Raw genomic sequence first — 21,786 nt, 5'->3', positions numbered from 1 at the left:
GCATGGTGGGAGGAAGTTATATGACAGGGTTCTCTTCTATGCCTAAACGATTGTCTGCTTCAGAAAAACAGCATCCCTTTGATTGATCAAAAAAAATATCACGATGAAATAACGATCAGAAATGAATCTGGGTACTTGCAAATCTTCTTGGTTAAAATAGTATCACCAAAAACACCAATTTAGCTACATCGATTGCGACATAAACCGACAGTGAAAGTGAAATCCCACTTGCATGAAAATTGAAACGCAGCTACTCCCCCAATTCAGAGAAAACCAAGCTTCACTTCGGACTGGAGCAGAACCAGTCCCAGCAACTAACACGGGGGGAGGGGGCATGTGGGGGGGGGGTTGTGTATTGGGCTCAGAGCAGCTTACAGCTCCTCGCCTTCTCTCTCTCTCTCTCTCCTTGGACACACACACACACGCGCGCGCACACGCACACACACGTCCGTGTGCAATGACCTCGCTCTCTGGGAAAAGAGCGGGTACAGGGTACAAAACAGGACAACCCGCTCAGATTCGGAGCGCGCTGCGACGGCTGCGGTGAGGTGGCGCTTCCCTGACCCTCAGTGCCCACCCACAGCAGACTGAGCTTGCATCCAGGGACACCTGAGCAGTGCTTGCTCGATAGAGGATGGAAAACATTTTAGGGATGTTTCAACAGGACTGATTGCTGCGCGGACATCATCTCCGCAGCGAGTAGCGCACACGCGACCGTAGCGACACGAAAGCTCACGTCTAGGTCGTCCACCCCCACCCCCACCCGCCTTCTGCATACCCGCCACCCCAGCCTGCCCAGCCAGGTTCTCCCGGGCCCCGCCCGCAGCCTGGCACCCAGCAGGGGTTCTCGAGGAGGGCCTCCCCAGTGTAGATCTCTGCTGAGTAAACAGCCCCAGGAGCCTTCTCGGGTCGTAAATAAGTCGGGGTTGGCAGACCGGAGCGCAACCCGGCTTCCCTCTGCGCTCCCGCTCCCCAGCCCGACTCTTTGCGAACTCCTAGACGCCACCAGCCCGATCCCCGATCGCGCTCGCGGTTCAGCACCGCGGACAGCGGACAGTCTTGCGGGCCCGCCGCGGGGGGTGGCGTGGGAGGCGCGGACTGGGCTGCAGGTGTCCCCACCGTTTGTCCCGAGCCTTCCACCCCTGCCGGCGCCCAGCACGGGGCAGCCCGGGCGTCTTACTTTTCTGGCTAGAGTAACCCGGGTAATAGCCGTAGTAGCCGGTGATGCGCAGAATCCGGTCCTCGATGGTGGCCACCCCATTGGGGGCCGCCTTGACATCCATAGAGAGCACGGGGCGGCGGCCCCCGGCGCGGCGGGGCGGAGAGCGCAGCGCTGAGCCGGGGAGCTGGTGTAGGTGCCGCCGCCGCCGCCGCGGGTGCAGATGTTGCAGCTCGATCTCCCGCGCCCGAGATGTGACTCCACCGCTCGGCGCAGCTCGGGCTCCGCATCACAGCGGCGGCGGTGGCGGCGGCGGCGGAGCGGCCCCCACTCGGGCCGGCCTCTCCGTCAGCCTGGCAGCTCTCCCGCCCGCCGCCGGCGCTCTGCTGCGGGAACAGCGCCCCCTCCCCTCCGACGCCCACCGCGGCCGGGGTCGTGGCACCTCACCTGGCCGCCACCCCGGGGCCTTAACCCTTTGGCGCAGAAGTAGAGCATCCCCCCGCCCCCCCGCCCCACGGACTGGAAAAGACTCGAGGTCCCTCGGGGGCGCCGGAGAAGAAGCAAAGGGGAGACGGTGGACGTCGGTGGGGTTTGTGGGAAGACCCCAGCAGATCTCCTGCGAGAGGGGCACACAGGCACTGGGAAGAGAGGGGTGCCGGCAGCGCCCAGGGGCTCGGCTCCCCTTGGCATCTACAACCCGTAGGGATGCTGCTCCGCACTCCTTGTTGGTCAGCAATTCTCAAAACTTGCTTAGTCTTTTTTTTTTTTTTAAGAAATGCAAAGAAAACGGGGCCCAGCAGGTGGCATATAGAGGATTATCCAGCTATCTTCTCTTAAGACTTTCAGAGAATCACACCCCCAAACCTGACTGTCCTTGTCTGGACCCTCTTTCCTGGAAGAGAAAACATCAAAGGTTCAGGAGATGCAGCTGTTCACAGCCTGTTTATTCTTCGATTCCAAACGGCCCAAGAAGAAATTATTCCCGCCTTTGCTGCTGAAAACAGGAGGCTGGGGAGGGAGAAATCCTCACACCGTCAGTACCTGGTCGGGGACGTTTTAGCCATAGTGTAGATAGAGACTGGCTCTGAGACCAGGACGTCCTTGAAACCCTGAATGCAGTGAGCACACCCTCCTTTCACCCCGGGGGTTTGGGGGTGGAGTTGGAGGGGATGCTTCTGCCTGGGTGAGATACGCACCAAGTTGTAGGGGTCAGTTGGAAGCCGAGCTCACCATAGTTTGCAGACACCACTGCTTGAAAATAAGCCTCTTCCTTTCTAGGCAAAACTGAAGTGCTTGTGGCGGCGGGCAGAGGTTAGATCATTGGCGTGCAGGTCATCCTGTTCGCCTTGCAACTCAGTCTCATTTCAGACAGCCCTGCTCTAATTTCACATTTCTGATAGCTTGGGAGGGACAAAGACAAAAAGCAAGTTGATTCCATTGTCCCCTCAAAAACCGCCAAAGAACCTGTCGCTTTTTTCGTCATTTTGTGCGGGTCCATAAGAGAAGAGAGCTAGGGGAACTTCTAAAGGCTCATTTGGGCTTAAGCACATGAAAATCACTGTATTACTGTCACTGTCATCCCATTGATCATCGATTTGCTCTAGGGGGCACCCATAACGTCTCCATTGTGAGACCTGTATATGAAAATACAGCATTAAATTTCTACCACTTGCTAAGGGTATTCATCCTGACATAGACCTTACACAGGATGAAAAGTGTGGAGTGAATCTGAGAAGATGGCAGTAGCAGAGTTCGTAAAGAAAATAGTATCTTCCCACTCTTGCCTTCTGGGAAAAGAATGATGGAAGGACAGTAGGAACTTAAAAGGTCAAAATAAACTGAAAGGATAAAGCAATTCTAGGACAATGCTGACATATTTTATGGAAGAAAAATGTCAGTACCTTTATACTTCACCTCTACTATCAATTTTCAACACCCCCCACCTCCATGGGAACCTTATTTAAAATGAATGCTCTGCCCATAGTAAAAGGCTTTGCTCATATTCATTTAAAATGTGCCTTTTCATGAAAAAGTGCTCTACATCACTAATCATCAGGGAGATGCAGATCAAAACAACCATGAGATACCACCTCACACCACAGAGACTAGCACACATCCAAAATAACAAAAGCAACCACTGTTGGAGAGGATGTGGGGAGAAAGGGACCCTTCTACACTGCTGGTGGGAATGCCGGCTAGTTCAGCCCTTTTGGAAAACAATATGGACGATTCTCAAAAAATTAGAAATTGAGCTCCCATTTGACCCAGCAATACCACTGCTGGGAATATATCCCAGAGAAGCAAAAAAGTATTGTCGAAACAACATCTGCACATGTATGTTCATCGCAGCACTGTTTACAATAGCCAGAATCTGGAAAAAACCTGAATGCCCTAGAACAGATGACTGGTTGAAGAAACTTTGGTACATCTATACAATGGAATACTATGCAGCTTTTAGGAAAAATGAGGTCATGAAGTTTGCATATAAGTGGATCAGCATGGAAAGTATCATGCTAAGTGAAATGAGTCAGAAAGAGAGAGACAGACATAGAAAGATTGCACTCATCTGTAGAATATAGAATAACAGAGTAGGAGACTAACACCCAAGAATAGTAGAAATAAGTACCAGGAGGTTGACTCCATGGCTTGAAAGCTGGCCTCACATTCTGGGGAGAGGGCAACTCAGATAGTGAAGGGAACACCAAGTAAAATGTGGTTGGAGGCCACTCGGAGGAAGGGTGATGGGTGCTGAATGTAGACTAGAGACTGAACACAATGGCCACTCAACACTTTTATTGAAAACCACAACACCTAATTAGAGAGAGAGAACAAAAGGGAATACCCTGCCACAGTGGCAGGGTGGGGTGGAGGGAGAAGGGATTGGGGGGGTTGGGAGGGATGCTGGGTTTATTTGTGGTGGAGAATGGGCACTGGTGAAGGGATGGATTCTCGAACTTTGTATGACGGAAACATGAGCACAAAAATGTATAAATCTGTAACTGTACCCTCATGGTGATTCACTAATTAAAAAATAAATTAATTAAAATAAAATAAAATAAAATGTGCCTTTTGTTCAGGGTTACAGAAAAATAGTTTGGAGTAGGGGATAAGGTGTTTGCCTTGCACACAGCATACCTCTGTTTAATCCCCAGCACCCTATGTCCAGGTGAGAACACTTAGCAATCTGGCATCACCAGAAGTGACCCTTGAGCACAGAGCCAGGACTAAGTCCTGAATACAACTAGATGTGGCCCTAAAGCAAAAACAGGAAAGATGTCCCTTTTGCTTAAAGTTTCTGTAAAAAAAATTTTGCTATATTGCATGTGTGTTTAATTACATTCATTACACTCATGAGCATATTAATACATACATTTAATTAGGGAGAAATTGAGATAACACTGAAGCAATTTTTAGTCCCACTCATGTAAATAGGAATTTAAACATGCATAGAATTTGAAAGACAATGATTTTGTCCTATTTATATTTGTAACTTAACTTACTATAATTAAGTCACTTGTGTTATTAGTTAAATTTATTGTGTAAGTTGTTGCCTTATTCTTAGTTTTGCTTTGTTTTCAGAAATTTTCAGATAAGTGGTAGAAATATATTTAACTAGATCTCATCATTCATACAAAGAGCAAATTCAGCATGAATTTAAATAATGTAAATATTATGTCCACAAGGATATGTTTTCTCAAAGCAATTATAAAAATTCTCAGACTGACCTGGAAATTAATTTTGAAATAGCAGTGCATTTACAAATGTCTCTGTAATCGTCTATAAAGGGTGACTAAAACAATAAATGCAAGCAGACGCTTACCACAGCCACACTATTTTGATGGAATTATTATTTAACTTGATTCTACAGTTATAAATTAATCAACAGTGAAAAGCAAGCAGATAGTGATAGTACTTCTTGGTTCATATCAAAATTTTTTTAAGCTTTCAGCTGAGTTTTTTAGACATCACTACAATTATGACAAATTATTTTGAGAGAAGATTTGCATGGGTTAGACTACACCTGACTGCTCAAGAAAATATCCTGGCATTGTACTCAGGAATTACTACAGGTAAGACTCAAGAACCCAGATGAGATATGGAGAACAAACCTGAGTTCACTGTGTGCACAGCAAATACATAACCCCCAATGCAAACACCAAACCCAAGTAGACCTCCTAAAGTAACAGCTTAATAAATTCTTAAACAAGGACATAACTACCCTGTGATTTGATATAATGATTTTCATATAAATTTATTTTTATACTTATTATTTTAATATTGGAGCTGGTTATCTAATTAATTTTAATTCTAAAATTGTATCAACAGGTGTCATTTTTTTCTATATTAAAATAAAATGGAGAAAGAAAGGCTCTGATGTCTATCCAACCAGGTAATAAACACAGGAATCTGGGAATAAACACATACACACACATACACAGTCTTCATATCCCATTTTTAGGGAAGCTGCTTTGAATATTTAAGTCTATGCCTTATCCACCCCATTTGGAATGCTAACCTGGCCCTTCTATTCAATCTTATGATATGTAGGCATTGTTAACATAACATGAACAGATCACATGAACTGAAAGGACTTGAGGTTCAGTCATTAGTTTGTAAGAAGTCAGGGCAGACTCTACTTGTATTTGAACTTCACTACCAGACTTCATCATAGACTATTTTTGAAGCTCGTTTCCTTGGAAATGCATTGAACTTCTTTGGATAACATCTTTAAAAAATTTTATCAAATACAGTCACAATTTTGATGATGGGATATCACAGTGGGTATGCGTTTGCCTCACACGCCTCCAACCTGGGTTTTATTCGTCCGTCCCTCTCAGAAAACCTGGCAAGCTACCGAGAGTATCCCATCTGCACAGTAGAGCCTGGCAAGCTACCCGTGGCGTATTCAATATGCCAAAAACAGTAACAACAAATCTCACAATGGATCGTTACTGGTGCCTGCTCGAGCAAATTGATGAACAATGGGATGACAGTGCTGAGTGCTACAGTCACAATCTGGAATTTGTCTGTGACCTCTGAGTGAATATATGTGTGTTTATTAGTCTTTGACTCTCTTTTTCTGCCTTTCCCCTTGTACTCTTCCTTCTGCTCTTCCCCTACTCTTTCCCTTTCTCCCTCTGTTTTCCTCTCCTCCTTCAGCTGTCTAGCACAGTGGTCTATGCCAACTATCGTCAACTCAGGACCATATATTTCCCTGCTTTGGGCCTTCAGGATATTGTAAAGGGCCACAGATGAAAATTGCATAAATGGGGTCCATAGCAGGAGATTAGGAGTCCTACTGGTAGGACAGGGAACCACAGGAAAGAAATAAGGTTATAAGGGTACAGAAATCACAGTTGTTGAAAAAAGATTGAAAAACATGGTGTCGAACCATGGACAATGAGGTCAGATTATCAGAGTCCTTCAAAAACTAGAAATTGAGCTTCCATATGATCCTGCAATACCACCTCTGGGAATATATCCCGAGGATGCAAAAAAGCCACCGTAGGAATGGCACCTGTACCTATATATTCATTGCAGCACTGTTCACAATAACCAAAATATGGAAACAACCTGAGTGCCCTAAAACAGATGACTGGTTAAAGAAACTTTGGTACATCTACACAATGGAATACTATGCAGCTGTTAGGAGAGATGAAGTCATAAAATTTGCTTGTAAATTGATAAACATGGAGAGAATCCTGCTAAGGTAAATAAGTCAGAAAGAGAGGGATAGACATAGAGGGACTGCACTCATTTGTGGAGTATAAAACAACACCTGACATGAGGCTGACACCCAAGGACAGTAGATACAAGGGCCAGTGGGATTGCCCCATAGTTTGAAGACTGCTTCATGAATGGAGGGGAGAAGGCAGATGGAATAGAGAAGGGATCACTAAGAAAATGATGGCTGGAGGAACCAGTTAGGATGGGAGATGTGTGCTGAAAGTAGATAATGGACCAAACATGATGACCTCTCAGTGTCTGTGTTGCAAGCCATAATGCCCCAAAGTAGAGAGAGAGAGTATGGAGAATATTGTCTGCCGTGGAGGCAGGGGGAGGGTGGGAAAGGGGGGGGTATACCCGGGATATTGGTAGTGGGGAATGTGCACTGGTGGAGGGATGGGTGTTTGATCATTGTGAGATTGTAACCCAAACAAGGAAGCTTGCAACTATCTCACAGTGATTCAATAAAATTTTTTCAAAATTTTTTAAAAAGAGGTTATATCTCACTCCACTTAGTTTCTCTTTTTATGAGAGAGGGAGTGGACCACACCCTGTGGTCCTGGGGCTATTCATACCTTAACATTTCATTCACATTATTATGGATTTCTCTGTGGCCATTGCTTTCATTAGTTTCCTTTAACTCTTTCAACCATGGCAATAAGCACATGAGATATATTTCAGAAATACATTGACAAATCAATAAAATATATGAGCTGTAGAATTTAAGGATGTTGCAAAAAAAAATGATGCTCAAATTTAGCAGTTCTTTCTGGGCTTTGAGAAGACCTCAACACAGAATTGTCTTAAGACTAGTGGTCTGCAGTATAGAAGGGATTTGCATCCAGCTTGGTGTCAATGCTCAGAGAGATGAAGGCACCTCAGAGGAACTGGTATGGAGTCCTGAGGGACCTGGGCTGTGGACTAGCGAAGTATCTAGTGTCTTCAGGTTTGGTCTAGAATGAGCGGTGTCATCAGCCCCAGATGACTAAAAGTGAGATTGGCCAGTATACAGCAGTGATCAAAGTCCTGAATTCTTAAGCTTAAGCTCAGGCAGAGATCTTCCTTTTCTCAGCAAGGGCGCCCATTAATGCTAAGCTCACATTTTCCACTATTCCTATGGGGAACAAATAAAATACAGAATAAAATTTATCATAAAAATTATTTTAACCCTCCCCTCCAGGCTCCAGACTGCCGCCCTGGCCAGTAGAAAGCTGTTCCCCAGCATGGCAGCCCAGGTGTGTGACGTCCCCCTTGACCTGCCCTTTCCATAACTCAGCCAGCGACTGGGACCCAGCTTTAGTGCGGCAGGGGGCATGGCCTAATCTTCAGAGGCATGGCCTCTACCGCAGTGGGTGTGGCCTCTTTGGGGGTTGCAGTTATTTTCTTCACACCCATCAATCTGTTGTTAAATCTCAGTCTTCATTACCTATGTCCGTGAGTAACATCCTAGCTATCCAAATACCAGTAGGCCAATAGGCCGCTAGTCTATCCCAATTTCACCAAAACACCAATGAATACAAATAGCTGTGCAAACTCAATGTAAAAGAGCACATTCTCCGAAAGCATCACTTGAGACCTCATGTAAGGATTAGAGGAACATCTGAGAGGAAGGACATGTTCTAGAAGGGAAAAATAAAAAGGCAACCACCATTGACCGAGCCCATCCAGAATCCTTTTTCACAACAAGAGGGGACAGGGATAGTGAACTTGAATGTCCCTCTTCCATACGACCACAATAACATGAAGAAACAGCGAAAATCCCCACCACAAGGAGATGATGATGAAAGGAGTCCAGAAGCCTCAATAGGCATTTCCTACAAACTTGAGCTCTCTGATAAGGAACTAAGAAATGAAATGCTGAAGATGTTCAATGAACTCAATGTAAAGATTGAATAGGTATCCATTAAATTAAAGGAGAACCTGAAAGAAACAATAGAACAGAAAGCCAAGAAAATACGGGAAGAAATGAGAACAGAAATCAAATAGCTACAAAAAGAAATGTCATGAATGAAGGATTCCGTAGATAAAATAAAAAACTCAGTGGGTGCCCTCAACAATAGAATGACTACAGCGGAAGACAGAATCAATGAGCTTGAAGATGAGCTGCAGGAAGCCTACAGGCAGCAACAAACAATGGGAAGAGACCTCAAAATAGCTCTAGGGCTAATCAGAGTCCTAGAGGATGATTTCAAGAGGAACATTAGAATCATCGAAGTACCAGAAGGACAGGGAAGCAACCCCAATGAAAAAGTGACAGTCAAAGAAATTATTGCTGAGAAGTTCCCAGAGCTGGAGAATGCAGGCATCCAGATTCAAGGAGCCCAAAGGGTGCCAGCTAAAAGAGACCCTAACAAAAAAAAACTCCAAGACATCATAGTTAGAATGATGGATGTCATGGATAGAGACACAATACTGCAAGCAGCAAGGTCAAAGAAGGAAATCACATACAAAGGAGCACCCCGTAGATTCACAGCAGACCTATCAGAGGAAACCCTCCAAGCCCGAAGGCAGTGGTGGGATATAGTGAAAAAACTCAATGAAATGAACGCTTCAGCAAGAATACTTTATCTGGCTAAACTCTCATTTAAACTCGAAGGAACGATACACTATTTTGTGGATAAATAACAGCTCAGGAACTTCATAGACTAAAAACCAAACCTAAAAGAAGGACTAAAGGGGCTATTGTAGGACAAGAAAAACCCCTACAAGCACAACAAACCCTTACAGAAAGATGATGCAAAATCCCATAACAATAATCTCTCTCAATGTCAATGGTCTAAATTCACCAATTAAGATACACAGAGTGGCAAAATGGATTCGAAAACTGAACCCAACATTCTGCTGCCTGCAAGAAACACATCTGAATAACCAGAACAAACACAGACTCAAAGTCAAAGGATGGAAAATAATCCTGCAAGCAAAAACTCCCTCAAAAATGCTGGGGGGCTGGAGCGATAGCACAGCGGGTAGGGCGTTTGCCTTGCACGCAGCTGACCTGGGTTCAATCCCCGGCATCCCATATGGTCCCCCAAGCACTGCCAGGAGCAATTCCTGAGTGCAAAGCCAGGAGTAACCCCTGAGCATCGCTGGGTGTGACCCAAAAAGCAAAAAAAAAAAAAGCTGGGGTGGCCTTACTAGTATCGGACAACATAGATTTCAGGTTGATAAAGATTAGAAGGGATAGTAAAAGCCATTTTTTAATTAATCAAGGGATATGTACAGCAGGTAGAAATCACACTCCTAAACATGTACGCACCCAGTGAGGGACCAGCTAAATACCTACAAAAACAGCTAACAGACTTAAGAAACACAATAGTAGTTGGAGACTTCAACACTGCCCTATCACCTCTGGATAGATCAAGAAGATTAAAACTCACCAAGGAAATACTGGCTTTGAAGGAAGAGATAGAAGAGAGAGGGCTAATACATCTATACAGGGCTTTATATCCCCCCAAAAGAGAATACACATTCTTTTCCAGTGTACATGGAACATTTTCCAGAATAGACTATGTGCTGGGCCACATAACGTACCTCAACAGAATCAGGAAGATAGACATTGTATCAGCTATCTTTTTAGACCATGATGCACTGAAGATAGAATTTAATCATGTACAGACACAGAAAACCAAATCAAACACCTGGAAATTAAACAACACAATGTTGAACAATAAGTGGGTCAGGAAGGAAATCAAGGAAGAAATCAAAAGGTACCTGGAAACAAACAAGAATGAAGACATGAGCTACCAGAACCTGTGGGATGCAGGTAAAGTCGTGTTAAGGGGAAAATTTATAGCCCTGAAAGTATTTCTCAGGAAGGAAGAAAGGGCCCACATAAATAGCTTGACTTCACAGCTCAAGATTTTAGAAAAGCACCAAAAAAAGGAGCCCAAACCAGGCAGAAGGAAAGAGATAATAAAACTTAGAGCTGAAATCAATGACATGGAAATCCAAAAGACAACACCAAGTAGAGGATGTTGGGAGGACCCATTGGGGTTGAAAGAGGCGAGCTGAAAGTAGACTATAGACCGAACATGAAGGCCACTCAATACCTCTATTGCAAATGACAACACTCAAAAAAATCGAGAACAAAAAGGAAGGGCCTGCCGCAGAGAGAGAGTGAGGTGGTGGAGGATGGGGTGGGCATGGTGAGAGGGATACTGGGATAATTGCTGGAGGAGGGATGGGTAAACGATCACTGTATGGGTGAAATGCAAACACAAAAGTTCATAAGTTTGTAATTGTACATCACAGTGATACACTAATAAAAAATTTTTAAAAATTAAAAATATTTTAACTTTTTAAAATAGCTCTGTTGGTTATGCTTTTGAATCTACTACATATTCATTTTATATAGAAGGCTTTCTGTAATTTAAACATTTAAAATTCCATTCACATCACATTTTGTGATTTATCAAAAAAGACATTCTATAACACTGCTAAAAATGCTACAGTAGTTTTTGTTACTGTTTGCCAAATATTTATGGTTTCCCCCCTATTACAGACATATCATAAGATTGCACTTTCTGCCCAATTGTAGTCGTATGAGGGCAATGTGATTGATTCCATTTGTGAATAAAAGAAACAATGGCCATAGCCCACCTACTGAAAGTACAAGTGATTTGGAATTTCTCTCCATCTGACATCATGACCACCAACATTTATGAGTTTGATATATAGAAAGTGAAGTTACTGAACCAGACAGTATAGGCTCAAGATGTTTGCCTTACAAACCGAGGTTAGATCCCAAGCACTACATATGGGTCCCCTAAGCACTTCTCTGGTCACTTCAAAGCACAAAGCCAGGAATCGCCCTTGAGTACTGCCAACCACTCCAAAATAAAACTGGTTTAAAAATAATATCAGAAGGAGTCCTGATTCCTTCCATAAGTACAACCACACTTTTTTTTGGCTTGTGGGCCACACCTAGTGATGCTAAGAGGTTACTCTTGGCTCTGCACTCTGGAATTCCTCCTGACAGTGCTTGGGGGACCCTATAGGATGCTAAGGATTAAACCTGAGATGGCCATGTGCAAGGCAAGTGTTCTACCAGCTATATTATCTCTCCCACACCTAGATTTCAAATACTATTTTCTTTTTTTAGCTTTTTGAGTCACATCTGGCAATTCACAGGGGCTACTCCTGGCTGTGCACTCAGGAATTACTCCTGGTGGTGCTCAGGGGACCATATGGGATGCTGGGATTTGAACCAGGGTTGGCCGTGTGCAAGGCAAACACCCTACCCACTGTGCTATCACTCCAGCCCCTCAAATACTATTTTCTTTATACTTTGTTCTATACAAGTTTCAGTATCAAAACTTTCTGAAGCTCTTTATCACTAATGCTATAGAGAAAATAAATTGCTGGAGTGAAATAAATGGTATAGTGAAATTAGAGAATAGAATACTTAAAACTCATTAGAATAAAACAGTAAAACAATCATTCTTAAATATATGTTGAACCTAGCCATCCATGTTTTAAATAACTATTGACAAAAACAATTTTAGAAATGGCTTTGCCTTTAACATCAAAAGCCATTTATTTATTTTAATTTTTTATTAAATCACCATGAGGTACAGTTACAAAGCTTTCATGATTGAGTTTCAGTCAGAAATGATTGAACACCCTTCCTTCCACCAATATGCATTTTCTACCACGAATATTCCCAGTATTCCTCCCAACCACCCCTACCACTTCCCACTCCCTGCCTCTGTGGAAGGCACCTTCCTTCTTACTCTCTCTCTACTTTTGGATATCATGGTTTGCAATACATGTACTGAGATGCCTTCCTTCACGGTTGGTCCTTAGTCTACCTCCAGCACACATCTCCCATCCCCAGCAATCCCTCCAACCATCATTGATTAAGTGGTCCCTCTTCACCCAACTGCCTTTTCCCCCAACACATGAGGCAAGCTTCCAAACTGAGGAGTGATCCTCCTGGACCTTGTTTCTACTGTCCTTAGGTGTTAGTCTCATATTATGTTATTTTATATTCCACAAATGAGTACAGTCATTCCATGTCTATCTCTTTGTAATTTCACTTAAATCATGATACTCTCCTTGTGAATCCACTTATAAGCAAATTTCATGACTTCATCTTTTCTAACAGCTGCATAGTATTCCATTGTGTAGATGCGCCAAAGTTTCTTTAACTAGTAGTTTGTTCTCAGGCAATTGGGTTATTTCCAGATTCTGGCTGTAAGGAGACCCAGCCTGGAAGAGCCTAACTATCAGCCAATGTCATGCTCCTCTCTAGCCTCCTCTCAGGACATCCCCATTATTCCTGAGACATGAAAGTGCAGTGGACCAAGGTAACAAGGGGCAAATCTGTAATCGTGGGACACAGGTGTTATAGAATACTTTGTCTTCATTCTCTTATGAAAGAACTGCTCTGAGATACATTCCTTATGCAGCTAGCATGTGGCTACAAGGTCCAGCACACAGTCACATTGGCCAGTCTTTTTTTATTGTTTTGTTTTGCTGCCATGCCCACACGGCTCAGAGCTTACTCCTATTCTGTGTCAAAGGATCACTCCTGATGGAGTTTGGAGGACCATACATGGTACCTGGGGATCAAATCCAAGTCAGTGTGAGACAAGCACCTACCTGCTGTACTATTTGCTTAGGTCCCACATTAGTCAGTCTTGACCACAAATGATGGTCAAGATTATGACCATCTCAGAAATTTGCCTTTGTTTTGTTTTGTTAGAGAAAAGATGGTTAGGATAGTCAAACTTCAAAGGGTGACTGTTCGAGTAAAGCAGGCAGGCAGGGAGATAGAGGAGCCCCCTGGCAATGAATTTCCAGGATACAATAAAAACCATTGATTTGGAGATTTGAAGAAGTTACTCTGTAGCAACCGGAGCAATAGCACAGCACATTTGCCTTGCACACGGCCAACCTGGGTACGATTTCTCCATCCCTCTTGGAGAGCCTGGCAAGCCACTGAGAGTATTCCGCCCACATGACAAAGCTTGGCAAGCTATCCATGGCATATTCAATATGCCAAAAACAGCAACAAGTCTCACAATGGAGGCGTTGCTGGTGCCTGCTTGAGCAAATCGATGAACAATGGGATGAGAGTGCTACAATGCTACTCTGCAGCTAGCCCTAAAGTTACTGAAAGCATAGTTGCCTAAGCCACTTTGTGGACACAGGAATAGAGATCTGATAAGGCGCTCACTGCAGACACAGGCCCAGAGAAGCCATGTCCCCCTCATCCTTCTTCAGAGAGAAGCTCCAGCAGGAACAAAGGACTGTGATAAGGTCATGGAAGAGGAGCATCAAATTTCAAATTTTTCTCCTTGACAACACCATGGGAATGGACTCTTACCTAGGGAGAAAGCCCAGTGTGGGGGGCAGTTGAGAACAGCATATCCAAACTAACTTGAACAAAGGAAGAGCACTCATGTGTTGCCAACCCATACTGTCCTCAACCATACTATTAGTCACAAGTTCCCTGAAAACATGCCACCAGTTTCTCCCCTCTTGAGCCGTGTATCCTCAGCTTGCTCTGCCTCTGGAGAAGTCTGTGTTTTCTTTTAAATGCCCCTCTCTCTCTTCCTCTCTCTCTCTCCCTTTCCTCATATCTGTAAATAAAAACCTGTTATACTTCACTATTCATCTACTCTGGAAATACTTTTCTGTGAGGGCAAGATGACAGACCCTAAAAACCTGGGTAAGATCTGGGCTGAATTTCCTTTCTACAAGGAGAAATTTCTCACTCCAACCTGATTCCATGGCTTCCTGGAAAAAAAAAAGAATGGTAGGATCACAGCCCACGCTGCACAGAACAAGAGGGTATCAGGTGCAGATTGATGGCTGCCTTTGGGGCTGGTGGGATGTGAAGTCCATGCCATGCAGGGGCTTGCAGCAGACTTTCAGCAGTCCTAGGTCTCCCAAGTGTTCCCAGACTGCCAGGTGAATAAAGAAAAAAATTTACCCACTTTTTGATGCTGCTGCCTCTCTCCTCTCCAGTTCACGTAAGCTACTCAGGGAACCTCCACAGGCAACAAGAGGAATACAATGATGAGTAGTTGCTTACTTTCCAATTTACCTGAAATAGAATCTTATGATATGAATATGAATGTGTACACAATGTGCCCCAGACCCAAAATTTATTCTAGCTGTTCATTGTCTATTGTGGCTCAGCTTTCATGAACTCTCTGCTGGGAGTGCTACCTGCCGCATATTAATCTCTTTGGTGGGTGAATTATATCCTTTCTAGGACTGTGCAGAAGTCTAACAGAAGGTCTTTAATGCTCTTGATTCTCCGTGTTCCCATAAATAAACAAATAGGGCTCCACAAGAAGTTTTGTTATATCTCAAAGTAGTTCTAAAATCTTCAGGTTGCTATGCTAATAAACATAACATGTTTATATACTGTAAATCTAGATATACACAGTTTTCTGAGCATAAGGGCTCCTTGGTTCTGTGAGAAGAGCCAAGTGGTAAGACCATCCTAGCTTGGAGAGTCATTGAAAATGCAACTTCATTGACCAGTCCCATATGTCTTTCAGTAGCCACCAACTCACGATGGGGTCTTTGGACCATCAACTTAGACTCTCAGCTGTAGTTTATTCTTCTATAAACTATGCACTGGGGAAGTTGTAACATTTCTGGTCTTAAAACAAGTCCACCTAAGGAAAAAAAGTAGAAGAAAAAGGGACTGGAGCAATAGCACAGCGGGTAGGGCATTTGCCTTGCACATGGCTAACCTGGGTTCGATTCCCAGCATCCCATATGGTCCCCTGAGCACCGCCAGGGGTAATTCCTGAGTGCAGAGCCAGGAGTATCCCCTGTGCATCACCAGGTGTGATCCAAAAATCAAAGAAAAAAAAAAAGTCCACCTATCCTAAGTGTATTGACTTGCCTCTTCATTAAGAAAATAATCCTTAGCTTCTAATTAAAATTTTGTTTGTTACAGTGATTTCTTCAGTCCTTAACACAGGTTCTTGAACTCTGAGAAGCACTGGCATCATGGTGCTGAACAGGATGCAAGCAAGTGTAAATGACCACACTGTATGAACAGGATTGAGTGAAGCAAATATCTGACTCCACAGTGACTTTGTGGCAACTCTTCCATTCTCAGAGCAGCAAACTTTTCCTGACACTAAGCAGTGAAATTTCCTCCTGCATGACTTTCTCACTGTTCCTTCCATTAGATTACATTTGCTCACCATCCCTGTTCCTCTACACAATATTCACAATGAGATCATACACTTTTCTTTGTCATCTTTCTATCTTTTTCTGGCTGAACCCTGTGCTCAACAGACAATGCCATCAATGAAACTGTTCAATTGAATCACTGTCACTGTCACTGTCATCCTGTTGCTCATCGAATTGCTCGAGTGGGCACCAGTAACGTCTCCATTGTGAGACTTGTTGTCACTGATTTTGTCATATCATATATGCCACGGGTAGCTTGCCAGGTTCTGCTGTTCGGGCGAGATACTCTCGGTAGCTTGCCAGGCTCTCCGAGAGGGGCAGAGGAATCAAACCCGGATTGGTGGTGTGCAAGGTAAACGCCCTACTTGCTGTGCTATCGCTCCAGCCCGAAATTTAGCACTAGGATTGAGATATTATAAATAAAAGTCACATAACTCATTTCAAAGGATTAATTTTATTGGCACATAAATATCTCATTGGCAATTTCTAACTTTGATTACATGTTGAAATGATGAATATTTAAACATATTGGGTTAATATATTACATAATTATAATTAATATAGCTGTTTTATTTTTTAAGATGGATGCCTGCTAGAAAATCTAACACTGTACATATGGGTCACATACCTTTCTCAGCAATACTGCTCTAGAAAAATCATACAGATTTTCCCACTTGTCAATAACTCTAACTACCTTGTCTGTCATCTTTAAAATTAGATAACTACCTTATTTCATCATACTGTCATGCAACATTTATAAACCAATTCTCCTCTGAAAAAAATCACACAATCATGAACACAGTATCACTATCATTGGTTAAGTTATTTTGAAAAGAAAATGAAGTGCTTCAATTTGAATCCATTTATTTTTAAAATTACAATCTTATAAAATTATGGTATAGAAATATTTACCTATTTTACATCAGTTAATGATGTAATAAATATATAGTTATTATGCTACCAATAGTATTTCTACATATAATCAGAAAGTTCACATATTTACTTACATATTTTATAAGTACCCTTTATATTTTTTATTTTAAAGGCATCCTACATTACTTATATATAAATGAGTGGCATCAGGTGTTAAAGATGCATTCTGCCTAAACTTCCCATGCAAGTAAATGCTGAAAATATCTACTAGAAACAAAAATAATGAACACTGGCTGAACTCCTTCAGTGCTTTAAAAGAGATCGTATTTCCTCTACTTATATGGCAGGTCCCTTAGAAGCCACCCCTAATTTTCCACTATCATGCAGAAAGAACAAGGGAACAAGGTTTCTCAGAATGTAATCTAGGTGCCTTATTAAAAGTCTTGCTTAATTTATTATTAAGCAGAATTAAAACATAAACTCCACAAAGCAGCCGAAAATTATATTAATATGAACTAAAAGAAGAGGTTTAGAATCCCTTTAAATATTAAGAGCTTAAAGATAAAATCTACTTAGCAAATAATATATCATGAAAACACCAGATAAAACTTCTCAATTCTCAAATATTCTATTTTTAGGTACAAAATTATACTAATGTACATAAATATTCCCAAATAAAGATTGTATTCAATTGAATACCAAGAAGAATTGTTTTCTAGAGTTTGACTTACCTTTCTGGAGTAATTAATACCTGATTACTTATTGAAGACATCTAGTCAAGCTAAACCGTTACCTATCATCTTTGTGGCAATAAGCATAAGATAATTTGTATGTCCTTAACTCTAATTAATTAAATAAATTAAGCATATATTTTCTTTTTGTTCAGGTAATATATTCAAAATTAATTGCCATGCATAACAGACTCATTTTACAAATGTTTTGACAATCATATATATAAGGAGCAAATACATGAGGATGCTTGAATCTTCTCTATGTGCAATCTTCTAATATAGTGGTCAGGTGACCTATTTATTTCTTCATTCTTGATTTAATTTTTTAAAAAAGACACCAATTGAATGTACAGAGGGCAGTCGGTCGTTCACTCCTCTTCATTTCCTTTAACTTTCTTCTTCATCCCACTATGCTCTGCAGTCCTCTAACATCTACCTACTACTATTGTCATTGAAAAATTATACTACTCCTGTCAAACTTCCACAGCCTACCATACAAGCCCAAACATTTATGGTTTAAAAAAAACACGATTTATTTCTGTCAGAATAGTCAGTTTGATTGTTCTACTGATTTGGTCTGGCCTTGCTAATGTCACCTGTATTCACTTACATATCTGTGTCATCAGAGTGATTCTGCCCACTCAGATGGGTGATCCATCAGAGTGATCCACCCAAGCTGGCCTCTTTCATGTGTTTAGTGGATAGGGAGGCAGAAATAACTGGTTACAGTACTTCATCATCCAGCAGGCTAGCCCAAGCCTGTTCAAGACAGCAATAAAGTCATAAGAGTTAGACTCAAGCCTGCAGGGTCTCCTGAGGTCCATATGTAGTACTTAACATTTTATTGCTTCTGCCATATCCTTTTGGCCAAAACAAGTTACAAAGATAGCCCAGATTTAAGAGACAAAGATATAGATCCTGCCTCTTGATAGAATTTCTGGGGGATAAACAAAACAAACTTATAGGAAATTTTGGATTCTACCACCTCCACCACAATGTAAATCAATGCCAGTGTTTCAAAACAAATTGAAGATTTGATGAAGCTATCCTTCCTGCAGAATGCATTCCTCAATAGAATTTTTTGATGTTAAATTAGCAAAGCAGTCTTCCAGCCATGGGTTAACCGGGAAAACAAGAAAGTGACTTCATTAGCAAAATCTGGCATTAAAAGGTTACCTTTTAACGATGAGATATTTGTCTGAATAGAAACTGCAGCATTTTGCACATGTAATTTTGAACCTTCTGACTTCAAAATGGGGAGCAAGAAGTCAGACACCCACACAGGTTGGGTCTGCATAATGTTAGTACAATCAGATACAGAACAAAGAATTGCAGTGAGTTTGACTCAGCAGGGTTGTTCCTACAACTGAATGAAAATGTAAGGACCTGAAAAATAAAGGCATTCAGTCTGCTTACCCCCCCCATAGGGGGCATTTATCGAACTGAATAGTAAAGATTTGGTTGGCTTTCTTCCCCTACTGGATTTATAGTTATTTTGCAAACATGAATAAATCTTTCAAATCCATGTGTCCATGGATTTGAAAGATTTGAAATAGACCCTGACTGGAAAAAAGAAGAGAATCATTTCTGTGACTCAGAAAAGGACTGAACTAATATAACCACATTTATATTTTTAAACAAATATTCACTAATAATAAAAGATTTTACCACATGAAAAATTATGAAAGTAATAAGTGAATGTAAGTTACTCTTTACAAAAAATAGAAAACACTACTATTTGGTTAAAATTAGGAAGCAATAAGTTGATGATACTCAAATTATAATCCAGATGAGAGGGGACTGAGAAATATCTGTTTTTGCCTAAGGAAAGAGAAAAGCTTAGATTTACAAAAAGCTTTAGCCAGAGACATGACTCACATATGAGTGTGTATCCAATATTAACTTCCTTAACTGCTCTCTGGCACAAATATTCAATAAATTCTTTTGATACTATTCCAATTGTGTATACTTAATTACATTTCAAAAGGAATATAAGTAATTTATCAAGATACTACTTGACGATATTTGAAGAAATAATGCTAGGCAAGTAAATAAAGCTAGGCAAGTAAAAAGGCAGGTAAAATTAAATATAGAAAATGAAGTCAGAATGAGGTTTTACATCACCTTGATCCACCTCAAATGATTTCTTTAACCTGATTCTTTATTTGTAAGGAGATGGCTGAAAGACAATGCTTTTCACACAGGTTTCTGAGCTAACAAAGAGTCCATGGGGACTTTGACATCACTCCAATGATGACAGAACCTCTAGGGACACTGATGATCCACTAATGCCAGAACCACTGATGACAGACATCTTCCAGGATGAAGGCCAGATTTGCAGAGATACTGACAGCCTGTGAGAGTCTCTTATTCTGAAGAGCGAACTTCAGCACTTCACCTTCTCTGTAGCAATACAAAGTCACAGCTAACAGTCAAGTTTGTGGTTGGCTGCTTTTGGGGTTGTCAGGAAACACACACACTCTCACACACACAAACACACACACACACACATACCTGTTCACACAAATATCTTTGCTGCCCCATAATGATACCAATGATTCAGTTTCCTTGAACCAACAGACACAGTAGCCTCTGACATCTCAGTCAAATGCTCTTAGAAGACCTTCCTTGGAATTTTTATGAGCCTTACTAGAGAAATTATTGTCATCTCTTGTTATACTTAACCAAGACAGAATTTGAATCCAAGGATTTGAATCCAAGAATTTGAATCCAAGGAAAGATATAGGTTCTTTCTGGAGTTCAGCTAATTAACATAATAAAAGCCAACAGAAAGCAAAAGCACCAGCTGATTCTAATGGGGCAGAGGGCAAAGGCACTTAAAAGACTATCTGTAGCACAGCTTCAAGCAGTGTAAACCCAGCTGGTTAAGGCCGCAACAGCAGTGAGCTGGCCTGCAGTGATTCTCCTCTAGGTCATCCAAGTTCAGCAGACATGCTGGCCTGGCAAGAAGGCTTGAGACAGAGCTACTCCTCATGAGACAAATCACAGGACATCCTCACATTCATGGGAGAGCCTCCTGGCCACAACAGTGCTCCTTAAATTGTGTTAACCATGGAAAAAAATACAGAAAGAATATGAATATATGAACTGTGTCACATATTTAAAATATACTGTAGGGCAGAGAGATAACTCATTAGGCTGAAGCCCATGGTTTCCATGGGGTTCCAACATGTGGTTACCTAAGCATTGTAAGCAGTCACCCCAAGTACGGCGCTAAGAGTAGCTCCTGAGCACCACTGGATGTGACCTCATAATCATATAAATGAATGCCCATTCTTAGTGTGAATGGTCTCCTCATTCATCACCATTTGACAAATGTTCATTGAGTCACTACCTATACAAAGCCCAGTGGGCACTGAGAGGAACAAAGCAGGCCAAGTCCAGCTTTTGTGAGCTTATAGTTGAGGGAGTTGACTGCTCATTACTCTTCAGCTAGTGTTCATGCTTTTCCTCTTCCTTTTGTGACTTCAGTGTTCTTGGCCCCAATAGTATTGGACTTGGCCTTCACTCAGATAATGCTAGTAAAAAGATGTGAGCAAAGGCCTCTAATGTACTTGCCTTCTTATTTTTCAGCAACAGATGCTTTTGATCCAAGGAGGAGACAACTTATGGGGGCAGATATGAACAATCCATTAAGCAATCAGCCTGGATATTCAATGACCTAAGCAAAGCTTTTCTGCCCATGCCAGATCCTCCCTGAACTGAATCAGCTGAACTGCCACTGACCTATAGACCCATGAGCCCAAGAATAAGTGTTTGTTTTTGTAAGCTTCTAAGTTTGGGGGTGATTTGTTACCCAATGTAATAGTAGAAATAACTTCCCAGTACAGAGCAAACAAAGCAAGAATATCTTGAACATTTTGAAAGTTTGATATGTTTGGCCAGAGTCCGGATGTGCTATGCTGGGAAGCAGGGGGGCAGGTGGTGAGGGATTGCTCCCGGTGGTGCTCAAACCAAGGTCTCCCAAGCAAAGCATGCATTGGGTCCACTGAACTATCTCTCTGAATGTTTGGTTATAATATACTTTATGTTTTCTATGAAAGAAATTTTATTTCCAGAAAGCCTACACTTTCTGGAAAACATCAAGCTTCTTTCTTTCCCTGCCTCTGT

At 42.0% G+C, this 21,786-nt stretch overlaps 1 protein-coding gene across 1 annotated transcript in view; it reads right to left on the bottom strand.

Annotated features, from left to right (window-relative positions):
- SLC35F4 (solute carrier family 35 member F4) overlaps positions 1-1,535 on the bottom strand; it is a 252,363-nt gene extending 250,828 nt beyond the window's left edge. Inside the window, exon 1 of the mRNA XM_004601777.3 lies at positions 1,181-1,535. Coding sequence (XP_004601834.1) covers positions 1,181-1,283 — 103 coding nt within the window. The 5' untranslated portion in view covers positions 1,284-1,535. The remainder of the gene's footprint in view (positions 1-1,180) is intronic.
- Between the last annotated feature and the right edge of the window lie 20,251 nt (positions 1,536-21,786).

Source organism: Sorex araneus, chromosome 3 (assembly GCF_027595985.1).
Source record: "Sorex araneus isolate mSorAra2 chromosome 3, mSorAra2.pri, whole genome shotgun sequence".
NCBI classification, from domain to species: Eukaryota; Metazoa; Chordata; class Mammalia; order Eulipotyphla; family Soricidae; genus Sorex; species Sorex araneus.
This window is presented reverse-complemented; position numbering and strand designations above follow the sequence as displayed.